The sequence below is a fragment of the Ammodytes marinus genome (genome assembly GCF_949987685.1).
Source record: "Ammodytes marinus genome assembly, chromosome: 21".
NCBI classification, from domain to species: domain Eukaryota; kingdom Metazoa; phylum Chordata; class Actinopteri; order Uranoscopiformes; family Ammodytidae; genus Ammodytes; species Ammodytes marinus.
Window position 1 is genome coordinate 19,644,462 of NC_137225.1, and position 25,288 is coordinate 19,669,749.

A 25,288-nucleotide genomic window follows, 5' to 3' on the forward strand; every position below is an offset into this window, starting at 1 on the left:
ACCACATCTCCCTCACATGCGTTGTAAGATCAGGAGATGGAAGATGAGGGAGAATTGAAGAAATTAGTGGATAATCGCTAGCTATGTTATTGCTCTGCCAGCTATTACCAACTAATGATAAAGTTGACGGTAGCTAGGCCTTGTCATCCTGGGTCAAATTTAATTGGATAAAGGTTTTCATACACCCCCAAGTTCAAGATAAAGAATCAAAGATGTGGTAATGTTTGACAGGAAATTAACAGAATTCTTTTTTTTAAGAAAAAATAAAACGTGTAAAACTGAAAATGTATTTAAATGAGTAATTTCACTGTGTCTTTGAGCATGCCTAAAGACGTTTAAATGAATGTTGTTTTTACCACTCAGTTTATTAATCCTACTCCTGCTTTATACTGTAGTTTCAAGTTGCATAAATGTAACTCCATATTGGAAACTACATTCCCACAAAAATAAGTTAATTAACTATTGCGGCAATAAACACCCATCAAATGAAGGTTTTTAATATATGTATATGGAGGAAAGGGTTCGAGAGAGAGGAGACATACAGTGTGTACGGTAGAAACACAGGCTGTTATAGTGGATTACAGAGAAATATGGAGATTCCAAAGAATGTGTAAGTGATTCAAGAATTTCAAGAAAAAGAAAGAGAAAGCAATGTGAGATAAACAACAAAAAATGTTATCAATTAAAGTTTAAAAGCATCATCTGAATTCAAAATGCAAGATTGGAACCTGCTTCACATTGAAATAAAAAACGGACAAAAAAAAGAACACTACTCAGCAACCATAATTCAAACAATTGTTTTTGTTGCTAAAGGGTGTATTTACATCAGTAATGCAAAGACAGACATTATGATCAGTTTAGGAACAATACATGGAAATCCAACTGTTCACATTACTGTACACATGGGTTGTACATATAGGTCTTCATCAGATCCACATTTGTCAGCTGTGTATTGATGAAGGCCAGAGATAGTGGTTGGTATGAGATTGTTTTTAGAGACAGATACTGGTCTCCAATAGCAGGCCATTAATAGAGCGGCTGGGGTAATGTAGAATTGAACCACCCTTTAATTTATCACTTTAGCCCCGATTACAAGAACATGGAAACAACTGGTAGAATGTGGAGGCCAAACGACACAGAGTGACTTTACATACTCGGTGTCATGACAGGTCAAGTTTTTTACTCAGATCGCCACATCAGGGCGAGGACAAGGACAGCCTGCTCCCTCGGCTTTGAATGTCAAAAAACAAGCTGTTGCGTTCCACTATCACTGGCAGGGATAGTGGACGCACAGTGGATGAATTACAATCCCCTGCCATGCTCCGGCTCCGCTCTAATAAGCGATGGATTGTTCACGAAAAATGGGGAGAGGGTGAAAAGATAGAAATCCATTTGTAAGTCTAGGCTGCGACTATTTGCATGGTGATGAAGGCCCCGAGTGTTCTGCTGCAGTGTTCAGATGAGGCTCGCACACAATAGGGGCCTGTGTTTGTTCTTTCTTGGGGAAGTTTGAGAAGGGCAGTGAAAGGGGCGAGAAGACGAAGAGAAAGGGGGAGGTCGTCAGCTAGAGGGGATTACGCTTTGTGAGAACCATACGCATTCGCCACTTCTATTGTGGGGCTGGTGAATTGCCTTTTCCAGTACCAGGGTATTTAGCCAAGCAGATTGTGTTTCTTTACGCCCCACGAGATGATCTCTCTTGACGATACCCGGTGACAAGTGGCATGGGGGAACGGCAGCATCACACAAACAGGTGGGTGTGTGTGTGTGTGTGTGTGTGTATGTGTGTGTGTGTTTGGTGGACGCTATATACATCCTGTATAGGAGATGATCTTTTTTGTCAGAAGATAATCATGTGCAATTTTATGCTTTATCCAGGGAAGGGATTTATACAAGGGAAACGCAACGAGTGAAGAGGGTTCCCAGCATAAGAGCAGCAGCAGAAAAGGCTGAAATTCATTATAACTGAATACAATCCATTCTAAATGAGTTCCAGGGCTTCTTTGTATTTGTCACAGCGAGAAAACACTGCATTTTCTTGCATCTCTGAAGATGGCTGCTGCTGGCACCTGTGGAGTATTGTGTAAAAATGAGTTTTTCTCGGCTTATATAACCATAAAAGTTTATTTCATTGGAATTATACCCTTTTTTAATCCCATATTGATTCTAACCTCTGTGTACTGACCTATAGCATGGAACAACAACACACAAGCTTCCCATTTGTCCCAACTTTGGACAAACGGGAACACATGTCCTTCAGAGACTCAAATAGTGCCGTTAATAAAAACTTCTTTTTACAGTTTCCATAACCCCTCTTTAGATGGGTCATTTCAGATGTTTTCTGTGGAATAACTCGTCTATTATTTTCACTCACTCATAACCCAAGGGCAGTAAACATTGATGCACAAATACCCCTATCCGTGAATGCAGAACATCCTCGGTGCATGGCGAGAAAACCTTGTCAAACAATGAAACGCCATGATATGGCATTGCATGACCGTCACAGACACAGGCCCATATAGAAACTTGATTGAAAAGAAGGGATCGTCTTCAGAATAAATCCATTATGACGATTCTCAGAATATTTTCCATGTCTGCCATTCCTTGAAACTCAAAGTGAAGCTTTTTCCGCAAACTTTTTTTTATCAACCTTGTTAGGCCTTTTTTTTGATAATTGCCTTTAGTTTTAAATAAACTTTTAACATTTTTAGTAATAGCTTTGGTAGCATTTGTTAATTGTTTTCAATGAAAAAGAAACGAGGCAAATAATAGGATGCGGTCTTATCGCTGATAAATGTCAGTGGAAATTCGTGACACTTTGCTAAACAGTAATGATTTCCACTTGTGCACATAACAAATCAAACAAATGACTTACTAGCAAGTACACGATGGCTTGACATTCCCCCAGTCGCTCCAGCACAGTCTCTGAAGTCATTTGAGGTCCTGATTTAGGAAACATACACTACATGTCAGTGTTATTGTTTTACGGAGCTGAACGGTAAACAACAGGTCCCATGATAGGCTCCCAAATGACCAATTAGTGGCAGTTTGTCTTGGAAGGGTGATTTTAAGAGACGCAAAGCCTAAAAGAGGGATTATCCTTCAAGATTGTGGTTGAATGAGAGGTCTGAGTCTATATTTAGATCCATTGTCACATTTTCAGCTTCACACATTTGAATTTGAATTTAACATTTGCCGATTTCTTTCTTTTAAATGATCACACAAATACCAAGCCAGCATAAGGATGTGCGAAAAACAGCATTAAAGCTAATATTAAGTTAGCATCACTTAGCAGTTAGCTTCTGCACCAAATTCGTATGCACGATTCATAAACCCCGATTGTCAAACAGAAGCTGCTTTTGCTTTATTGCTGCATTTCAACCATTTGCCTTGGCACATTAGACACATTCAAACAGCTTTCTGGAACCATTTCTACAACACGGCAACATTTTATTAGCCCGGACGCATCACCATATAGGAAAATAATGTGACGGTCTCAGCGCATCTAGTGCTTAACATTGTGAGACTGCAGCTCATTGTCATTCTGTCATGTGGTACAGTACAGGCCACAGGAAGTCTGCTGGAAATGGGAGGAAGGCCTATTATAGGTAATGAATGGCTGTCAACCACAGTGCACTCTGCATGTACCGCATGTCATGAGGAAATGAGTATTTCTTTTGAAAGGAGAAAATTGACCATAGGGTTCGATGGTGCTTCTCTTCTGATATTTTTAGTTTCTTTTGATTGCTTGCAGAACTTTTACACCTGCAAATGATGACTGACGGATTCATATCATGAAACGCTTACACGGAGCGTCTCTATTCCTATATTTGTTACTTTTAAAATCAGACTTTGACATGGTCATCTCTGTTATCAAGCACCGCTGTCAGATACCGACGTGTTTCACTTGCTCCCTAATACCTTTGCTATATGTACAGACCTGGAGCAGAGCATTTTTTGGCATACCCATTATTTTCCAAGGATTTCATCACTTATTTCTAGAAAGGCTCATCTTGTTAAATTGGCACCTAAACATCTGTTGACCTGTGCACTATTCTAGCCACATCAGTACACGTCTCATACCCCAAGGAAGATTTTCAACTCCTTGGCATGTTGGCAGCCCAGCAGTTGCTTCGAGTAACATCATTGAGGGCTGTTGTCTAGTTTTGGCTCAAGGCGTTCAGTTTGGGCGCGTGCTTGGCAGCCCTATATGAAGGACTAGAACGACTCACGATTCACTGGCCACTAATTGGAATGTCACTCCGCAAATGCTCGGAGATATGAATACGGCCCATAAAGACATGCATAAGCGCAAACACATACTTCCATTCACGTATTGTCTCCTAATTGAATTTCAGCAAGGAAAGTCCGCATCAGTAATTGATTTTACCAGCTCCTTCCAAATGGGTCTTGAGCTATTGGGATAATTTACTTTTACAAGATTAAACATGAACATTATGAGCTGTTAAAGCATTAAACGCCGCACCTACTCTAACTGCTGAAACAAATTCACGCAGTATACTCTATATTATAAATTTCCACTGGGACCACAAATGCTAAAAATGCATGCAATAGTGCTCCTTTGCAATATTTTGGATGAGAGCATCCACATTGTGCGATTGTTACATTACATGCTGGTATTACAGTGTCAAAAAAACACTATAAAAATGGTTTAGAATAATGGCCCTTGCCCTTAATAACAACTGAGCCCGCTGAGTGCTGATATGGTGTGCTACTCGACTGGAGAGCAGTAATGTTCTGTTCAGGTTTTCATATCCAGGCAGATAAGTTGTGTGGCTTTTCAAAGTTAACGACTACAGAAGACACAAAGTCTCAAATGATAGGGAAGTGAAAGAACATCCACAGCTTTGGGCCAAACAAGCATGAGCTGGAGGAACAGAACAAAACATGCAAACGTGTTCTTATTCTACAGGGCAATAGAAGAGGTTGCAGTCGTCATACAAGTCTTCACCCTTGCTATCACTAAATGACAAATCTGTGACGTGATACCTTGGTCTCCTTGACAATGTCATGTTTGCACCAAAGTTGACAATGGATGGTTGTTGTTGCTTGTAGATAGAAGATACACCACAGAAGGAAACTGATGAATTTCTTGAAGGTAAAGTCGGTTTACTTTGACGGGGGTTTCCAGTTCCAGATTTGTTTCTTCCCAACAAATTTGCCGTCTTGTCTGACTTTCATTGTCCTTCCACTCTTGACCCTGCTTCACATTACAATTGGTGCATCGATTGGACTTATAGTTTGTCAGTGGCATGTGTGTCTCTGTTTTCAATGTCTGGGGAGACATTGATCTAATTAGAGCTCTTCATTAGTCAGCTGCAGAGTGCAGTGTCATGCTTTAGGAATGATGTTTGGTCCCTGCTCCCCCCTAGTGAAACACAATACAGGGCCTTGTCTGAATTCAAAACAGAGGGCTGTTTTTCAGCAGGACGACAGGATGCAACACAAATGCAATTCTGCTAGTGAATTTGTTCCGAGTTGTTGTGCAAAGGATTTGACGTAACTCTTTAAATAGAAGAAAGGGGATCATGTTATCACAGAGCTCATATACAATATTAGTTCCCAAACGTTGTATGTCAGTTTGTATTTTATGCATCCATTTATCCATGCTAATCAGCTAAAGAAAGCTTATGCTATATCAACTAGTAATCACACATGTTGAAATAGTTACTAAACGTAATTGATTTGAACTATTTATATTTAACATTTGTTTTCCTTAATTTAAGCAAACAGATAAAACATTGTGTGTCCCAATCGTTTTAGATGAATTGTTTACAGCACACTTGCTAATTAGTTTTCACACACTGTCAATTGCAGAGCTGAGGTACAGGTTTTACGCTTGATGCCTATCAGCAATTACCAGTAGTCTTTTTTTTCATCATGTACAATCTTAAAATCTTAGGTTTGCCTTTCATTTACTTAAAATCCACATCTAATTCTGGATAGATACTGTATACGCAGCCTTGCAATGTGGCTTTGTAAAGAGAATACCAAATACATACTGATGTACTTATATGTTTTATAGCTTTGTGAAATTAAAAGCTTGATTTTATACTACACTGCTACACATTGAAATGGCCTCATCTCTGTGCACTGCTGGTACATTTCCCACTGCAGTCATTAATTAAATTGTAAACCTTTATTTCAGGGACATGAGCATGCATACAAAACACAGCATAACAAGATGGGCTACTACAGACAGCACTGCCGGGATCAGGAATTAACTGTGATGTCGAAATGAAGAATTGAATTGTAGCAGCTAGTGGACCTCTTCTCTTCTGTCCACTAACCATGGCGAGTGCAGAGGAAGTGCACCAATGGACGGTTAAAATGAGCGTGCCGAGTGTTTTGGCCATGGTGACGGTGTTTGCTCTGATTCCTGGCGGGGTGCTGAGCGATACGAGAGGTACTCAGGGTCTGGACGCCCAACAACTGGCTCCGGGCTCCACTCATCTGCACCGGCGCCTGAAGAGAGGCTGGATCTGGAAACAGCTGTTTGTCCCCGAGGAAGATCCCACTCTCCGTGTTATTGGCCAGGTACCACTTTAGATTGAATGTCCTCCAATGTCCTTGATACGCTGCTTCCCTTTGAAAATGCATGTGTTCTGGTCTGGTTAGTTCCCCTTTGAAAAAAGAAAAGTAAAGAAGACCAGCTCTCCATATATCCGTCTTTCTCCTTTTTTTTTTAATAGCTCAAATCTGACTCAGACCGAGGAGAGTTTTCCATCAAGTATATATTGTCCGGAGACGGCGCCGGCGATGTGTTCGAGATAGACGAGTATTCTGGTGAGATCCGCACGCTGAAGAAGCTGGACCGCGAAGAGAAAGCCTTCTACGTGCTTCAAGCCCAGGCCATCAACAGGTGGACCAACCAACCAGAGGAACCCCAGTCAGAGTTCATCATCAAGGTGCAGGACATCAATGACAATGTCCCCAAGTTCCAGAACGAACCCTATGTGTCCAGCATCCCCGAGATGTGTCCAACCGGTATGTTAAAAAAAGACAAGGGTATAGCACCCCTTTTATTAGAAAAGTTACATGCACACAGAAATGGTTTCAAAGGGTTAGTTCACCAAAAACATTTGATTTAAATGCTAAAGAAACTTGTCTTGCAGTAAGTTTAGTTTGCCCAGAAAATAGGAAACTACACATCTTCTTGAGTTTATTTTTAAATTCATGCCAGCGGTGTATGGCAATGTCCGTCTGTTGGTCAATGACTTTAGTCGACTGAAATACCCTGGCAATCAGTATATGAGTTTCCATGACAAAGAAGTCCCACCTACCACTGATTGAAATGACCCCCTGACTTTTCAGGTAACACCATCTTGATGTCAAAATATGTGTCAAAACTCATAATATTCCCATGAACCGCAGCTGTTTGTTTTGCACAAAATGTCATTTTTACAATTTGGTTTCAGAAAATATAACGTGTTAATAAGTGAGCCTAGGGACATTGGTAGGTGGATTTTGTTTCCAGTTATGTTAAACTAACCCAACTGGCTCATTGCTCCAGCACCATATTTACCATAAAGATGTGGAAGGGGTATTGATCTCATGTCTGTGTCCAAGTACAATGGCAACACAATGGCTCAGACTCTTATTTGCATTTTTTTCCATACATTACTTATTTAAACAATTTACCTTTAGGGGGGTTGAACAGACCTTTCAATAATTCATTTTGAAATGTCATTGAATAGAATAAACAATGGCAACATTAAGGTTTCAACTCAATTATATTCAGTATTCCAATAAAAGTTCGACTTTTTCTTTTGAGCTGTTTAAAACGTGTTATTGGCTTTATTGTTTCCAAGGATATATATAGTATATGTCTGTCTTTAAATGACAAACAATGAGCAAAAGGTGATAGATGAATGTCTGTCATCTTTCCCCGTTCAGGAAGTCAAAAGTATTGGATTCTGTATCATGGTTTGGAAACGTGGATGCCTTAAATTTCTTAAACAATAGTATCATAACCACTGCCCTTTCATACCAAAAAAACATTACCATTTCAATTTATATTTAATCTGCTTTTGCAGCATAATATCTAACCCGTAATAAATCATAATGCATTTGACTCGGAAAGAGAAAGTGAGAGGGGAAGGTTGGAGAAATGCTGCGTTAAATCCCCTGCCTGTGAGGGAGCGACGGAGCGTTCTCTGGGGAAGAAAAAAAAAAGAATTGGATAGACAAAGGGACTGAGGGAGAGAAAGAAAGTGTAGAAAAACAAGGTGAGGAGAAGGATATGGTTGGTGCAGACAGGGTTAGTAAGTGTGAAAGATAGAGAGGTGAAACTGAATCAGAGAAGAAGAAAAGAAAATTAGGGGGCAGGTGGTCGATGGGGAAAGAGATGTCACCCAGATGGTCTGGAGAGGTTGTCACACACACCTGCACTGCCCTACGGAGTTGAGAAAGGCCGACGCTGTGTGCTCCCCACCCCCTGCCCCTTTGTCAACATCCCTCCTATAACCCTCAACCCTCTCCCCATATATATACACACACACACACACACACTCCTCTCTCTTCCATTTCCTCCGCTGCCCCCCTGAGCCAGACAGACAGACCCTGCGGGACTGTGGCATAATCACTTTATTTCCCCTTCGACTGGGACTGCTGCCTGGGCTAACTCTCACTGTGTGATCTGCCCTACTCCCCCGCATACCCCCCTCCCCACAGGGACCACAGTGGCCCAGGTGACAGCCACAGATGCTGATGATCCAATGTTCGGAAACAGTGCCAAGCTCATCTACTCCATCCTGCAGGGGGAACCCTACTTCTCTGTGGAGCCAAAGACAGGTATACCACTGACAGATACAGACACTTTTAAAGGTGGAGTCAGGGATTCTGGAGAACGCTTGTGGTCAAAATCTCTTTTTGTCAAAATCAGTGAATATCTCCTCACGATCCGATCGATATCTGTAAGTACTGTGTGCTGAAGAAAAAAATCCAGTGTAAATACACATAGGCTCTGGTTTTGACAAACAATATATTTTTATAACATGCATTCTCAAGAATCGCTCACTCCACCTTAAATATCTCTGTTAAGTGTCTTTTGGTCACACACAAATATCACACTAATCACTGGTTAGGCCAATTGGAAAAATGCTTTGGATTTAGCCGCAGAAATATTCTTTAGCTTCATAACAAGTGGACTTCAAACAGACATGAGTGCAGGAATGTTTTCAATTTCAGGCTGTTGAGAACTGTCTTGTCTTTCGGGCTTTGTCCCTCTGGTCCGAGTGACTTTTCACAAGTCAGATACTTTTTCTCACTTTGAGAATTGTAGAGATTCCCCTGGCATCGTTATCTCTCAGAAACAACTATTCACAGACTCAACTACCCCGTTAGATCTTTTGGAAAAAATGTTCTACACTTCTACACTCGCAAACCCATTCAACTGATGCCAGTGCATGTACTTTTACACTACAGAGGTCAGTAACATTGCCTCCCACACACACTGTTGACCTGAGCGGTGAAGAGTTAGGGAAGGGAATTGTTGACAATAATGAAGTGTTAAATGCAAATTAATTCAAGATGTAAATGGGCAAACCTGAACAAGGGGATCCAATTTTAATTTTCTTTATTGAGAAGTGGGCAGCATTTGACTTCAACCCGTAGGGCCCACTCACACTAGGCAAAGTTGCCCTGTTCCGTGCTCATGTACAGTTGCCCCCTGGCAAACAGTGCTCACACTGCTCCTGGCCTGGGCACGATTGCTCCATCCCTACGTCACCGCGCGTTTGGGATTCAGAACGTAGGCTTCTTGTAGGATATACGATTGTTTTAGAATATTTTCATCTGGCCAAATTTGCATCAAATATTCCACTTCCTTTGGCCGTGGCATACCTCTCCCAAGCGTGCCGTGACCAAGGAAGTGTTCCATGCTGGAGTACGGATGGCGTGCTCACACTAGCCAAATGATCTAGACTTTAGGGGGTAAACGTGCTCGGGCACGGAACAGATGGCCTAGTGTGAGTGCGCCCTAAGAGCGTTGTAGTTTAGCTAATGGCTTCAGCAATTACAGTATATAATATGTCTAGGGAAACACTATATTGTTCTTCATCACCAACAAAAAAATCTAAAGAAAAAGTCCAATATCTGTATTGCCAAAGTGTTTAAAGAGGGCCTATTATACTACTTTTCTGGTCTTAATTTCTTGTTTTACACTGCTATAGAGCAACCTGACACGAATCACATCACAAAAAACTTTCGGGAAGCTCTTTCTCTTATTTTGGCGATCCAGCACGTCCTGTCAACACTTGAGTGTGTGTGCTTCGGCCATCTCCGCTCCCTCCGCCTGTGCTTCTGCAATCTCCGCTCCCCTCCCCCCTCCTGCAAACCCCACTCCGTTGTGATTGGTTACCTTCTTTCCGGAACACTTTCAGTGGCGGGAAGCGCGAGCATGGACCTATAAGGGCGCGAAGCAGACGCGAACAGGGAAGTGACAGCATTACTATACATGGAAACATCCGCGTGGTGACGACACGAAGTTACATGCGACGTCACGAAGTTACAAAGGGTAGACCGCTTTGAACACGTGACTTCTCGACTGGCTAGAATAGTGTTTAGTGCTCTGCACAGACACCCCAGACGGTCAGCAGGGAATACGTCGAAATGCATGTAAGTCATTATTTGATAATTTAGTATGGTTAAGCATGACTATGAATCATCATAACAACGTTTATAGGTTATAAAAGTCAAAAAGCATCATAGGTCCTCTTTAAAAGAAATGATACAGTTCTACTAGATACTGTATGTTCAGTTCAGATGTGTTCACAAAAGAAAAAAGCTTTACTGAATAGATACTGTTTGCCAATGGGTGCTGAAAGGTAAGGTCATCTAAACACAATACAAGATGAAAGGAGTCATGAAATGTGAGCAGTCAACTTAAATTTTTCAACCCAAACACTCAAGTCTTTCCCATAGATCTAAAGGCAGATTTTTCTTTATTCACTCTTCCTTTTAAGCCAGTTGAGCTGTCTTTGTGACTGCAATTCCTGCCACCTGTGTCTCATTTATTCAGGGTTTTTCCTTTAATTTGTACATTTGCCAGGTTTATCTAACCATTTTGATTCAAACTGTTCTTCCATTGACTGTTTCCCACAGCCTCCACTTTGGCCATCTCAAAGCCCTTACAATATTTCTTTAGTTATCGATTACTTTTGCAGACTTTTAAGTTCATTGTGGCGCGGCTTTATACTGCATACTTTAAGTGCGCAGCTCTCTCCAAGGCTACTGGAGGCAATGTTTGCTTCATTACATTTTCTGAATGTAATGTTGAAAAAAAAAAGACCATCCACAGCTACAATTGATCCTGTTTCAATGAGCTAAACATGCCTATATACCTCATTTCTGTATGTCTCATCAACCTTGTAGGCATTATTGTAACATCTTGGCCAAACATGGACCGTGAGGCGAGGGAGCAGTATCTGGTGGTGGTGCAGGTGAAGGATATGTTGGGCCTCAGTGGAGGGTACTCCTCCTCCACCACAGTCACTGTCAGTCTGACTGATGTCAATGACAACGGGCCAACATTCCAGCACCGTGAGTAACTCATACCCTATGAGTCATGGTGATGCAAACACCAGGCCATGCACACACTGAGGGGAATCAATGAAAGAGTACAAAGCATTGCAGAATGCGAGCACATGTTTAGTAGTATACCTACGAGGCATTTTATTTGATCACACTTTTACTCTGGTGCGGGTGGGTGTTTTTTTTGTGTGCTGCCAGTACCGCATTTGGCTACTGCTGTACACATCTTGTTATTCAGACGGCAGCCAAAATTAAAAGGAAACAGTGGAAAGAGTGGGAGAGAGAGAGAGAGAGAGAGAGAGAGAGAGAGAGAGAGAGAGATAGAGAGAGACTGGGAAAGGAAATGGCAATGTTTTGTTGATCTGCGTCTGCACACGTACACGAGTCGCCCACTGGATGAATTTAATCATTCACGCATGAAAGGACATTTGTCATGACCTTTGGAAAAAAACGACGCCTTCTCAGCGATAAACCTCACACCACTAAGTGAACGCCCCATAGTAGGAAATCAATTCCATAGAAATGAGACAGCAAGGATGATACTTACTGTAAATGTAACCTTTTGCATTCATTGCTGGTGCTACTATACTGTATCCCAAGGAGTCTTTGTTCAGTCAGAGAGGCCTTATTAATATTGTATGGCCACACTTTGAACTGTGCCCTCTGTTTTGTCACATAATTACAAATTATTATCAGCAGGGGTTTCTTTTTTTTTCTTTTTTTTTGCAAGAGCAGCTGGTTGCTGTTGAGTTGCCGTGGCATCCATCCAAATAGAGTCCCTCAAAGACACAATCACATTTTCTCATCTTCTTATTAGAGTTAGGCTGGGATTATGTGGAGTTGCCACAACTTATCTGTGACTCACACAAATTGACCCTCCACCACAATGTTCTCCGTTCTTATCACGTTGTACGCTAACAGACTCCCTTGACTAGCTTTTAAACAACTTACCGTCAAGGTCTGCAGGGGAAAATAATTATTAAGTGAAGAAACTTTATCGTTAACGGTCTGCAAAAAGGACCGATTTAGTATCTTCCAGATTCTGGTATCCCCTTTGATATGGTAGTCCAGCGTTTAGGTTCTCAGGCTAACGGTGTCAACAAGAATCCTTTTCAAGACGTCAATTTGATTTATTTCTTTATATTTCAGACCAGTACACCTTTGCCATTCCTGAAAATTCCAATGTGGGCACCACCGTGGGCAGGATAATGGCACAGGATGGAGATGTTGGCATCAATGCCAAAATGACCTACAGTCTAGAGGACGACCTGGAGGAAAGCTCCAGTTTTATCATCGAAACAGACCCAGTGACACAGGAGGGAGTCATTCTGCTATCCAAGGTAAGTAAATATACACAATAGATAACTCTCTAGGCCAAATGTAGATTTTAAACATGCAATTTTCTTTCTAATTTTTTATTTGGTTTCAAGGGGATCACTATAGCCAGAAATCATTCTGCGGTCAGGGCACAGAGAACATAGGCAATTATTATCATTGTTCACCAGAATACGAAATGTAATTAGTAATAGACTCCAATAAGAACTAGATTTAAAAAAAAAATATTGCACCTGATAGAGGGCATAGGAAAGTGTCCTGGCACCATGAATGCCCGCTGAGTCACACACAGCCAGCTGGCAGCATTTACAATAAGCCAAACAGATACTCAAGCAACCGAAAAATAAATAAAAAAGGAGATACAATTAAAAAAGAAAAGTAATGAGCCTACCAGACGCAACAGTATGGCAACAGCCTGGCACAGGGATCCAATAACCCCACACAGTCACACACCTGGCAATAAACAGCAATACTCCTAATACGGCCCCTTTCCAGGTCGCTGATGTAGGAGCGTAGGCTGGGCCCACAAGCGCAAATAAACCTCTGTATGCTAGTAACAACACAAGAACAGAGAATGTCAATACTTGGGGTGATCGTCAGCAGTGGAATTTTTTTGTATCCAGTTGACTGATCACTGTACAGTTTGTTGTGCAGGGTGCTATACAATTATGTCCACTGTCTTCCATTCAGCATTGCAGAAATATCATCAAGACCCAAAGAGATTAATATGATAATTTAAAAATGATCAATTTACTGGAATTCATTAATTTAGGTTTGCCCATACGTGTATTTGTGATACACTTTGCAGGCCTGGAATATATGGGGGTCTGACAGAGAATAGATGGAATGAATTGAAGTGGGAACAGGTGTATTGACGGAGGCACCCGGGTGATGAGGTTGAAAGGAAGGAATGTCCGAGGGGCATCTGGTGGATGAAATGGTAACTGGCAATGAATGGCCTGGGGAACAGGGAATGTTGCTGCAGAGGACGGACAATAGACGGACAGACAGACAGACAGACAGACAGATGGATAGACGGACAGACAGAATGGTGTTGAATGTTAGATTACTCTTGTTGTTCTCTTAAACTTAGTTTGTAACTTTTTCCCCTCGTATTTTGTTTCTCCTGGACGGCACAGGAGTTTTCAATTTAGATGCTGTGATAATGAAATAATCATTGCAAAAAAACATATTGACAATGTCTACAAATCATTTTTGGGAGGCAGGAAATGTTTGTGAGCTGTTTTCTTATTAGTAGAATCATAATGATAATCGAAAAAACAGCATTCTTTAAGTGTGAGCCCACAGCTAGTAGCTAATCGACATTGACTTAACTATCCAAACATCCAGTTTAAGACATGTCTTACTCTCCCCGGAATAATCATCCATCTTAAGTACTAGTGTAACTTTTTAAACTTACTCAAAGAGACTACTAGGAACTTTTAAGTGTTTATGAAACAGTCACAGTCAAACAGTTATTTTTGACCTTGACCTGTTAAAGCAAACTTAAGTGAAAAAAATGCTATTTTTATATAGGTATTATAAATGTCTTTCTTCGAGTCAGAGACCCCATCAACTCAGACGAAACGATTTACGGCAGGTAGACAGTAGAAGCCTATGTTTAAGAACATTACTACATCAAGTTGCTTCACCATCGTCATATTACTAATCTGACATAGTCAGATATAAAAACATTACCTCATTGAGATGCATCCTGTGGTTTCTTTTTCACACGCTTCCTAAACAAATGCATGCTCCATCAAAAACGCAATTGCAAAGATCCTTAGTACAGCAGGTACACTGCCGCTTTTAACCAAAGGGGGCGCCAGAATCGACAAAAACTGAACGTTGTCATAGTCACTTTAATGACGAGGTAGAAGAGGTTTTCTGCTTCAATATGAATTGTAAAATATATTTTTTTCCTTCGCAGCCTTTGGACTATGAAACTAAAAGACGTTTTGTCATGGCCGCAGAGGCAGTCAACGATCACATGGACACTCGTTTTCTGACTTTCGAGGAGTTCAAGGACCGGACCACGCTCAAGATAGTGGTGGAGGATGTGGACGAGCCGCCTGTCTTCCTCTCGGCTCTCTATGAGTGGAAAATACCTGAAAATGCAGCTGTGGGAACGGTGGTCGGCACTGTTAGCGCCAGAGACACTGACACAGTCAACAATCCCATCAGGTAACTTCAACTGTCTAAACTGGAAAGAATGGCATCTGCCAGCCAACTGCCAGTAAGATAATGATGAGGCAGATACACCCGGGCTGGTGGGGGCGTAACAGCCCTAGACAGCCTGCCCTAGACAGCTTCCTCCACAGGCTTAAAAATCATTCCATTTCAAAATGTGTTACCAGCTCGATGCATCCATTTTTACCCATGATCTCTGGATACCCCGAACATGGTCATATTTATCTCATATTACTTTAGTAGGAAATGAGCCCTGCTGAATAAATCATGACGTTTTTTTTTTTTTTTAAACCTCACAGGCTTTTCTATCTATTGCCATGGTATTATCACAAAGCAACGTGGCTAGGACGTGGGAATGTAATAAAGCACCATACGAGGTGGCATATGGAATTGAGTTTTGCAGTCATTTGCAAGTGGGGCACGTTGCAGAGGAGACAGCAGCAGTACTGGTGCCTGTAGTCCATCTCAACAGAGCTTAAGAATGGCAGGTGCTGCATATCATCCACAGCCTAGCGTCTATTACTGTCCCTTTGGTGACAGCGTGTCAATGATTAATAAATTCCTGTTGACATTTCAGGGGTTTCCACAGTTGTACTTAATATGATGAAGTTTGCTTTGGTCAGATGGGCTTATTGTCCATGATGTTATCAGCAAAGTGACTCTCTGTGTGTTTTTAGTTGTGGTACCGTTAACTCACAATGGCTATGAAGCCTAATCACTCATATTAATGAGTGTTAAAGGTGTGGTGGTGTGAAAGACCAGCGCAATGATAATGAAATATTTCTTTCATAAATAATGCAGTATGCTTGGTCTGTGTGGGTGATTAACGTAAGTTCATGTTCATATAAAAAATACAGGCCTTGACCTAGGCCCCCTTTATGAAAATACACCACCTGTAGCATTGTGTAGAAAGGCCATTATGCCTTAAACGTTTTATTTCTAAACGTTTCTTGTCTAATTTCATACATACCTGTTAAAAAATCTTAGGCTGTGTGTTGACACCAGGTTTCTTTTCAGCGTGCACACAGTACGGCTAGTTAGCAGATTCACTGATTTTGACAAATGTGATTTTCTCCAGAATTGCTGACTCCACCTTTAACTTGTCCCCCCTTTTAGAAAATTCAGCAGCACCACCTGTACAATTGTGTAGAAAGTCTACAAAGTTTCTCTGTCTCTATATGGCTACAAGCAACTGTTGCATTTCTCGTAAAATGGTGTCTAAGCCATCTGCGCGAGGTGCTTTGTTTTCACAGTGTTGTTGTTGCTGTTGTGGTATCACACTAGCTAGTGTTTGCACTCTCTTTGTTGGATATCTGTCAAACGATTTACAAAATGAGCAGTTTGCCTAATTAATCTCCCTGTGGTATCACAATGTTTTGTTTGCTCGCAGAACAACCTTGCCTGCTAAATATGTGTCTCTGTGATTTTGTGATTTTTTTTCTTCCAGATATTCAATTGACAAAAGGAGTGATGCCACAAAAGCTTTCAAAATAGACCCAAACAATGGAACTATAACCGTCACTATAGCTTTGGACCGAGAGTCATCAAACTGGCACAATGTGACTGTTGAAGCCAAGGAAACAAGTGAGTGGAATCTTGTATCAAGCACTATAGCATGATATGGCCAACTTATAGCACACTTTCTTTTCTCAATAGTCATGAAACCTGTCTAGAGCATATTTACAGCAATGAGTTAATGACAAATCTTTGTCTAGAGCAGCGATTCCCACCCAACCAGTTGCCAAAGTCACTTAAAAATATTGTGCACTTATTTGAAAAAAGTTTAAAAACCATATCCATAGCCTATAATGTTACGGTAACAATTGAAATAGTTAGCAAATAGCAATGAATAAACAGTTCAAACAGATGCAAAGAGTGATGCATAATCAGTTAACAGTTAAATAATAGTTAATTAACATAGTAAGCCTTAAGTAATGGAAAGGCCTAAATGGTGGAAATAGATGCTAACAGTAGGCTAAACAGTTGAACCAGTCAGCTAACAATGTCAAGTGTTTATTTATTTATTTATTTATTATTCTTTCGGACAATTCCACACAATACACAATTTTCTCTTGCAAATATTCATACATCATACTTTGTGTTGTCCGAAGGGAGACGGAAGAAGCCAAAGGCTTACCAGGTCCCGCCCCCATAAATCTGTGCTAAAAGTAATGCATGAATGGTCGAAATAATAAGCTAAAATAAATATATAATTGGTGATCAGCTAAACCCATGTAGAAAATAACAGAATCATTTTTTTAGCCTGTACGTTTTGCTAGCTTTTTAGTTTTGACATTGTATGTTTGACCCTAAAAGGATAAGGAAAAAACTTGGCAAAATGTTTTATTAATTATACTGAGGGGAAGATATGCAACCTCTCCCTGGACACTCAGACATGTAATGGATGTCAGTTGAAATGATATGTATTGAAATAGTTCGCTAAAATTAATGGATAATGTTGAAATGTCCACACCAAGTGGGTAGTGGTACAAAAGCAAACTTGACCAAACAGTTCAAAACATTATGCTCTGCTACCAGTGTCCATATTAATTTAATTGTACACAAAAACATTACGTTTTAAATGTACTCAACAAGTACTATTGGAAAAGGGTTAATTAAGTTAATCTGCTGATTACAGTGATTCAAAGCCTTACATTTCAATAGAAGGATTCCCTTGTTTCAGTTTGTCTCGGTTTTTGGAGAAAGTCGTGAAACCTTCGATGTTCATTGTTTTTGCTCCACAGTCGTGTTTCACAGAGAAGAAACATTTATCAGTCTTACGTTTTATTTTGACAAAGCTTTTACAAATCATTTATGATACATGCACCCAGTGGAACTCCAGCAAATGTCTATCTTCACTACTGCAGCGCAGAACCATTTATCCTCCTCTGTGGTGGTGTTCATCAAAGTGCTGGACATAAACGACAATGTGCCAAGGCTTGCGAGAGATTACCAGCCATATATCTGTGAGGGAACACAGGCGGGAGAAGTATGTATATAACGATGCACTGATATTAATGATTTACTATGTGAGCAGTGTGGCAATGATAATTTCCGTGAATTTAGACAGTCAAAGTTTTCTTATTTCCTTTCAAAACATCTCTATACTAGTCTGTAGTACATCTATTGTAACCCTGAAGGACTCAAACAACCATTTCACTGTACAGCACTATACAACACATTACATTCATAACATTGTCTGGTGCCGAATGAGATTCCCAGAGTCATATTTCACAGAAAGGCAAAAACAAAGGCTGAATATGATTATGTAGACTTCCGATGAAATCTTTTCTGTGTATGTGACACTTGCTGTGCTGCTCATATGATGTGTCTTTGTGTCTCTCAGCTCATTCAGCTGCTCAATGCTGTTGATCCAGACGAGCCGGTTGAGGGACACCACTTCTACTTCTCTATGGTCCCTGAGAAGCACATCAATCCAAACTTCACTATCAGAGATAATCAAGGTTAGACAAATAGGCACATGCACTTATGATACATCTCTTGCTCTTCATTTACTAATGTTCCTTAACACCATTCACACATCTGTTTAACATGTCAGGCCATTGCAGCTTTAACCTCTACACTGTCAACACTCGGAAAACGTATTTTGGCTTTGTTGTGTTTAAAGGAATAGCTTAACATTTCAAGAGACTCATTTAAATTTTTAATTTGCTTTATTTCCGAGAGTTCGATGGAAAGGTCGATGCCACTCTCATGTCAACAGTAAATATGAAGCTACACAGCCATATACAGTTAGTTTAGCTTAGCATACAGACCATGGCTCTGTCCATAAGCAAAATCAGCCAACCAGCACCTGTAAATGAGCTTAGCATATAGTTTTTTGCTGCTGGTTGCTATATTAATATTTACCATATACTGACCAAGTCAGAGGTGTTGTTGATATCTTGCTTTAGATTAATCAATGTTGTTTCTGCAAGAACGTGAAGTAACATATTTAATCAAATGTCAAACTATCCCTTTAAGGAGACAATGCAGCCCAAAATAAGAAGTTATATCTTTTTTTTTATTGTTGTGAGTTATGAATGTAATCAAGGCAGAGCAAAAAACATTTTATCTTGACAGTGATATTGATTGTCACTGTCAACAAATATACAGCTCTTCAATGACGACATTCAATCAAATAGCAGAATAAACATCTGTGTCCTTTTTTGTTAAATTTCCCTTTGAAGTAGAGAGACCCTCAGCATTCATACAAATCCACCAAGAATTTGGATCTAGAAGCTGCGAATCAAACATGAGTGCATGGAATCCCATTTAGTCGTATACCTGTCTTCAAAAGGCAAAATCAAGCGATTCTTTTTTTAGGACAGCAACATTTTTAATTTAAATTCCCCATGTACCCATAAGTTTTTTTGAAAACCTTCAGTAGGCTGTAGTTTTTGTGGCTCACAACCTGTGAGTCACAAAATACCGGTACGTAAGCCTTGTAGTCAGAGGGCAGCCAACTCTTTTCCCAAGTTTATAATGAAAATGTGCTGTAAAAATTGTGTTGTTAAAATGTGCAAAACAGTGATGTATGAATGTGTCAAACAGGTTAAAATGAAATGTATCCAGGTGCAGTGTATGGGTGGTAAGCCATGCAAGCACATCAGTTCAGTCAGTGACCAGGAAATGAATAATGAATCAAAAAGGAAAACATTTATTAGAACAGGGTTCATTGTGCCAAATTGCTAAATTGGACTTGCAACAAATATTGTTACGAACCTTGAATAAGTCTTACAGGTGAACTCAAAACTAAAACAGATTTATTTCAAATGTTTTTCTACACACTGAAACATTTGATTTGCCAAGGTGTCTAGGCCTTTCAGAGAGCCTAGATTGTTTTTTTAAATCAAGTTAAGTGTGTCAGTTCACTTGGTATTCGGCTTTAAATCCCCCCCCCCCAAAAAAAAATATATCAGCACTCACGGTTGAACTAAAACTCGTGTTTTCTTGAAGAATACCAAAGAGCTCACCCCTCTCTTGACCTTTTTCAGACAACACAGCCGGCATAGTTGCACGCAGGAGTACCTTCACCCGCAAGGATCGCACCCAGTACCTGCTGCCTGTAGTGGTGACGGACAGTGGCTCTCCGGCTCTCTCCAGCACCAGCACTTTGACCGTCAGTGTGTGCAGCTGCCAGCCCCATGGACATTGTCCCACAGGAGGGGTAGAGGCCCTGGCTCTGTCCATGGGGGTCAGCCTACAAACCTTATTAGGGCTTCTGATCTGCCTGGTCACAGTCACAGGTAACCGAGCTTGGTCCTAACTCGTATTCACATCCCACTTCAGTGCAGGATATCTAACTTTAATATGACGAAGATGAATGGAAAAGGAATAGAATTGATTTTTTGGGAACCTGGTTTCTCGGAAATCTTTGCCATCTGGCTTCAAAATCATGTCTGGGTCCCTTCCAGAAATAAGAAAAACTTAAGCTGGAATATTAGTTTATTTATAGAGAAAAGTATCTAAATACGGAGCCCCAAAACTGACGAAATGTCGTAAAACGTTTCAGACAAGTCAAATATATAGCTGGAAATGTCAATAGATTGTTAGTTTAATAAGTAAAAACAGGGTATACAAAGAGAGAAAAACAACGCTTTATACTATTCCTTGAAGTGCCAATCAATTGGTTAACAAATCAAAAGCCTTTTGAATTTTCCTTTATTTCTTTTCTTATTTGGCCAAATGTTAAATAATTTATCTATTTTTGACACACATCTCTTTATAAATCTATACAAGTCAGTGCAAGGGATTACTATTTATTTTTACTCTCCATTGTTATTGATCACTGAACAATATTATTTATTGACTTTTTCAGCTACATTTTTAAGTCTGGTATGATTTTTCTTCATTTAATCAGTTTTCGGAGTTTCCCTGTCCAAACCTAATGGGTTGGTCAAATGCCATATGTTGAGTTAGAATTGAATTACAAATGTATCAGTAATAATGTTCTTTCAAAAGGAGAATATTTTTCTTTCTGTACTCTGTGAGTGTAAACACAGAAGGCTGATGATATACTTCAAGCCAATTAATTAATTAATTCATGGATAGCAATTACAGAAAGCCATCCAGAGGTGCTATTTCTTGGTTTTCTAGTGTTTTCCTATCAGCTATAATGAAAAGGCTCCCTCTGGACTACCAAAGATCTTGTTCTGCCAATTCTTCAGCAAGAGTTTCACCAGACCTCAGTGTGATTTGCAACACAGACGTGACATGTCTGCCTAAACAAGATTACTCTCTCTCAGAGACAGAGAGTTTGTTTTGTTCACACAAGAAGAGGGAAGTGTGCACAACAGCTGTTTTCTTTTAGCACTGCGGCTTCATAAAGGGATTTACAAATGATGTACACCTTTTCAGAAGACAAAAATTATTGAGTCCTGCTTGACATCTACAGTAATTACTCAACTTGTAATCAGGTGATCAAGGATCACACTCTGAAAAAGTCCGTATATTTCTAGGGCATCTTAATTTTCTCACTGTTATGATATTATAAAAGAAGTCATTCTTTTTCAGCGGATCTGTTGAGCTAGAGCAGTTCCACCTCGCATCATTTCGGCAAGTATATAAACGTGTGGAAAAGCCAGGATTTTTCATTAACAAATTTGCTCTTTTATTTGAATTCCCCCGATTTTTTTTCTTCAACTCACCGGTGTGCCTTTTAACACAGACTTTACAAATGCTGAAAGCTTGCAGAGCAATGATGTTAGGTAATGGGCGTTTTGCTTGCAATACATCAGTAACAATGCCATCCTGGGACATGGATGGGTTTGCATAGTGAAGAGCTTTATTACGACCTCGGCTGCATTGTGTCCTCCCTATGCCCATCACATGAAAGATTAATGACATTACCTGCTATGCTAACAACTGGCCAATGGTCACAATACCTGCTAAGAACACTCTTTTAGCATTCTGTGCCACATGGAGCAAATTAAATGGGAATCAGGTTTACTCCCAGGTGCTTTCACTCATACAAGGAATTTCTTAATCATAATTATCACTTTGTTTGTGAGATGAGATAGGAAAAATAATGTGTGGCCTTTAAGAGTGGAGTCAGTGATTTGCTTGTTGTCAAAATGACTTATTGTCAAAATCAGTGAATATCTCCTCACAATCCGCTACCTGTTACTGTGTGTGCGCTGAAAATAAATCCAGACTCACTGGCTACACCTTTAATTGCCAAAATTTGATTTTTTTGCATCCACAAAAATTCACAGAAAGACAAATATGCCGTCTTTTATTTTTGATGCACTTCTTCATGCGTGCTCCATCAGGCACCCTAGATGCTTTTTTCTCTCACAAAGATCACACCCCGGTGCATAACTTTATACTGATCTCCTGCCATGTTGCCTCTACAGTGCTGCCGGTTCTGATGCTGATTTTGAGGAGACACAGGCGGAAGAAGCAACAGGAGGGACTGGAAGCTGAGGCCCAGGATCTTGAACTGCCTGACACTGTGTCGCAGAAGGTGCTGTATTATGGAGAACCAGGGCGCGGGAAAGTAGACTTCTGCCAGCCCGTTGTACCCCTTCGCCGCCACCCCCGTAGGAGGGAGAAGAGGCTGCGGAGAGAGGACGTCAGGCGCAGCATACGCATGTCCCTCAGAGAGTCCCACCTCATTGGGCCAGAGGATGATGTCTTCAAGCAATTTATTCTAGACAGGCTTGTGGAGGCCGATCAGGACGCTAACGTTCCACCGTTCGACTGCCTAAGAACCTATGTCTATGAGGGGTCAGGGTCTTCTACAGGGTCCCTCAGCTCACTGGAGTCCATTTCTATGGAGCTTGGACCAGAGCAGCCTGTTAGTAACCCCAGACCATTCTTGGTTAGACTCACACCTTGGTACGGGGGTGGAGAGGAGGACACTGTATTCTGAGGGACTCTTTTCTTCTTCTTAAATGGTTGTTTTTCTGATCTTTGCATGATGGACCAGTTATACTACAATTGTATAATTTTCTTTCTTTCGTGATTACCACTGTCATGTATGTAACGTAAATATACAGGTATGCTACCTTGTCTTAGCTTAGCATAACAGCTTGACACAGGGTGAAACAGCTAGTTTGACTATTTATCTGAAGGCTTGGCTTCATAGGTGGTGGTTAGTGGTTTTCCTTACCTTCCTTTCAAACTGGTCCTTTGTTTCCAATTTTTACTCTAAGCTAAACTAGCTGGCTACTTGCTGTATCTTCATATTTATTATACAGACATGAGTAACCATAAGGTAGCAGTATTCTCATGTATTTGTCAGAAAGAAAGCAAAGTTTATTCCATAAAATGTCAAATCAACCTTCATTTAATTTTACGTTATTTAGCATATCTGGATTTCAGTTACAACGGGCTTTTATAACAATAATTGTATGTCTAATATGAATGTTTGTGTGCCTTACGATGAAAGTGCAACAGTGTCCCTATACTCACTCTTATGCAACAATCAAATGGCATCTACTTTAAAGAGAGCAGATGGTATAGTATATATGTTTGTATGAATTTTAAAAACAACTTGTTTTTCCTGTTGAGCAACTTGATTGCACCAATAATGTCTAATCTAAGTAGTAAGGGTAGGATTAGTGTGACATGGGAAAACATATTGAGTGAACAAAACATCTGGCAGCATCTAAAAGCTGTATTCTCTCCTCTACCAAAAGTTAATATTTGTGGAAGCTGGAAAATAGGTTGTTGAAAGCCATATTTGTTGGCTGGGATAACCAAAACAATGTGTTTAAAGAAGCTAAAATGCTCTTAAAGCTGAGTGGAAATGTAAAGTTGGGGATTGTCTGCTGACTCATCAGTTCAAGTGACCCTTTTAAATTGTGCATAGTCATTTGGTCCATTCTTTCTATACAATAATATCGGTGCATTCGGTTTTAACTGATATTTTTTAATTATATTTTGACGACACTGACAACAACTTATTTTTCAGTGTCAGTAGATCAAAATGGGATACAGACAGGTCACCATGCAAAGCTAAAATGTATTTTGGCTGGACACACTTTTGCTTTCTTTTGTTTGCAGTAGATACTTGTTACCTAGCTACACCCAAAATGAAATGAGTCACTAGTGGGTGGGCAGGTGATTGTAAGCCCAATTCTTGTTTTCAAGATGGGGTGGGGGGTGCCGTAATGTGATTCCTGCTTTACTTATTCCAGTTATTAAAGTGCAACACTATTACCCATTGTATGGGTAATACAGTATTACTGACATTAGATTTCATTGGATTTTGGTTTTCAATGTTTGATACTATTTGTAATATTATTCTGATCTTTTAATGTTACTGTTTTATTTTTGGCATATTGGCACGTAGCCGTTTGTGCCGTCTGTGTGTATTTTACATTATGAATTTATATAAATTAATGTATACCAGTCTTTGTGTACGTGTGTGGCCATATATTTATAAATCAATAATTTTTCCTAATAAGCCTTATTCTTAAAGAAATTAGAGTTCATATACAGAGCGTATCCATTACATATCAACCATTTGAAATGTATTATGCTGTGTGATATGCCTCTCTGCTTTTTCTTGAGTCACCAGAGAGCACATCACACTACTCGTGTAAGCCATGGCTGATTGGCAGCAAAACCCCAGCAAAGTAAGGGGGTACAGAAGAGAACAAAGTTAGCAGTGGCTTGATTTGAAATGTATAAAGCATGTGAAACTTTTCAGGATCACAACAGATGGAACGCTGTGAAAAAAATGCATAATATAAAGCTCTGTGGCTCCCTTCTTTCTTCATGGTCATTTACAGTATTATTGGCAAACACTACATGCTCAGTTAGTTGTGTGGGTGGCTGGTGGATGGGGTGACTTCAGGTAATTACATTGGGGATCGGGTCCAGCCCCCCTTCACCTCCTCATCCACTAATTGGGCTGTTTACTATCTGGGAAGGTCAGCGTTCCCGAACCAGAGAGAATAAAGTTCTCACTTGAGGAAAAACTGAAGGATTTTGATACACAGACCTATTTGGAAAGTAGTTGGAATGCCTCAAGGTAAGAGACAGCGTGAGGGAAAGAACTAATTGCTGGAATCAATTCAATTCCGCTTTTCCACTCAGCAAGACAATTTCCCCACATCCCTGCAACTCAAAAGGGAGCCTCAAATAGCCTCCACAGTTGGAAACAGTCTATCTGGTCAATGCTTGTTAGACTAAATCATTGTTCACAATCACAATGACTTCTAAAGACACAGGTGTTCACGTAAAAGGGTGTTTTGAA

The 25,288-nt window shown here is 40.3% G+C and overlaps 1 protein-coding gene across 1 annotated transcript; it reads left to right on the top strand.

Moving 5' to 3' along the window:
- Nucleotides 1-1,613: 1,613 nt before the first annotated feature.
- cdh19 (cadherin 19, type 2) lies at nt 1,614-24,375 on the top strand. Its single transcript, XM_080049839.1, has 12 exons — nt 1,614-1,753; nt 6,170-6,558; nt 6,714-7,008; nt 8,695-8,814; nt 11,395-11,562; nt 12,703-12,893; nt 14,819-15,072; nt 16,526-16,662; nt 17,946-18,067; nt 18,425-18,542; nt 20,076-20,327; nt 22,437-24,375. The coding sequence occupies exons 2-12, from the start codon at nt 6,313-6,315 to the stop codon at nt 22,952-22,954; spliced, it is 2,421 nt and encodes an 806-aa protein (XP_079905965.1). The 5' UTR covers nt 1,614-1,753; nt 6,170-6,312; the 3' UTR covers nt 22,955-24,375.
- The last annotated feature ends 913 nt before the right edge of the window (nt 24,376-25,288 follow it).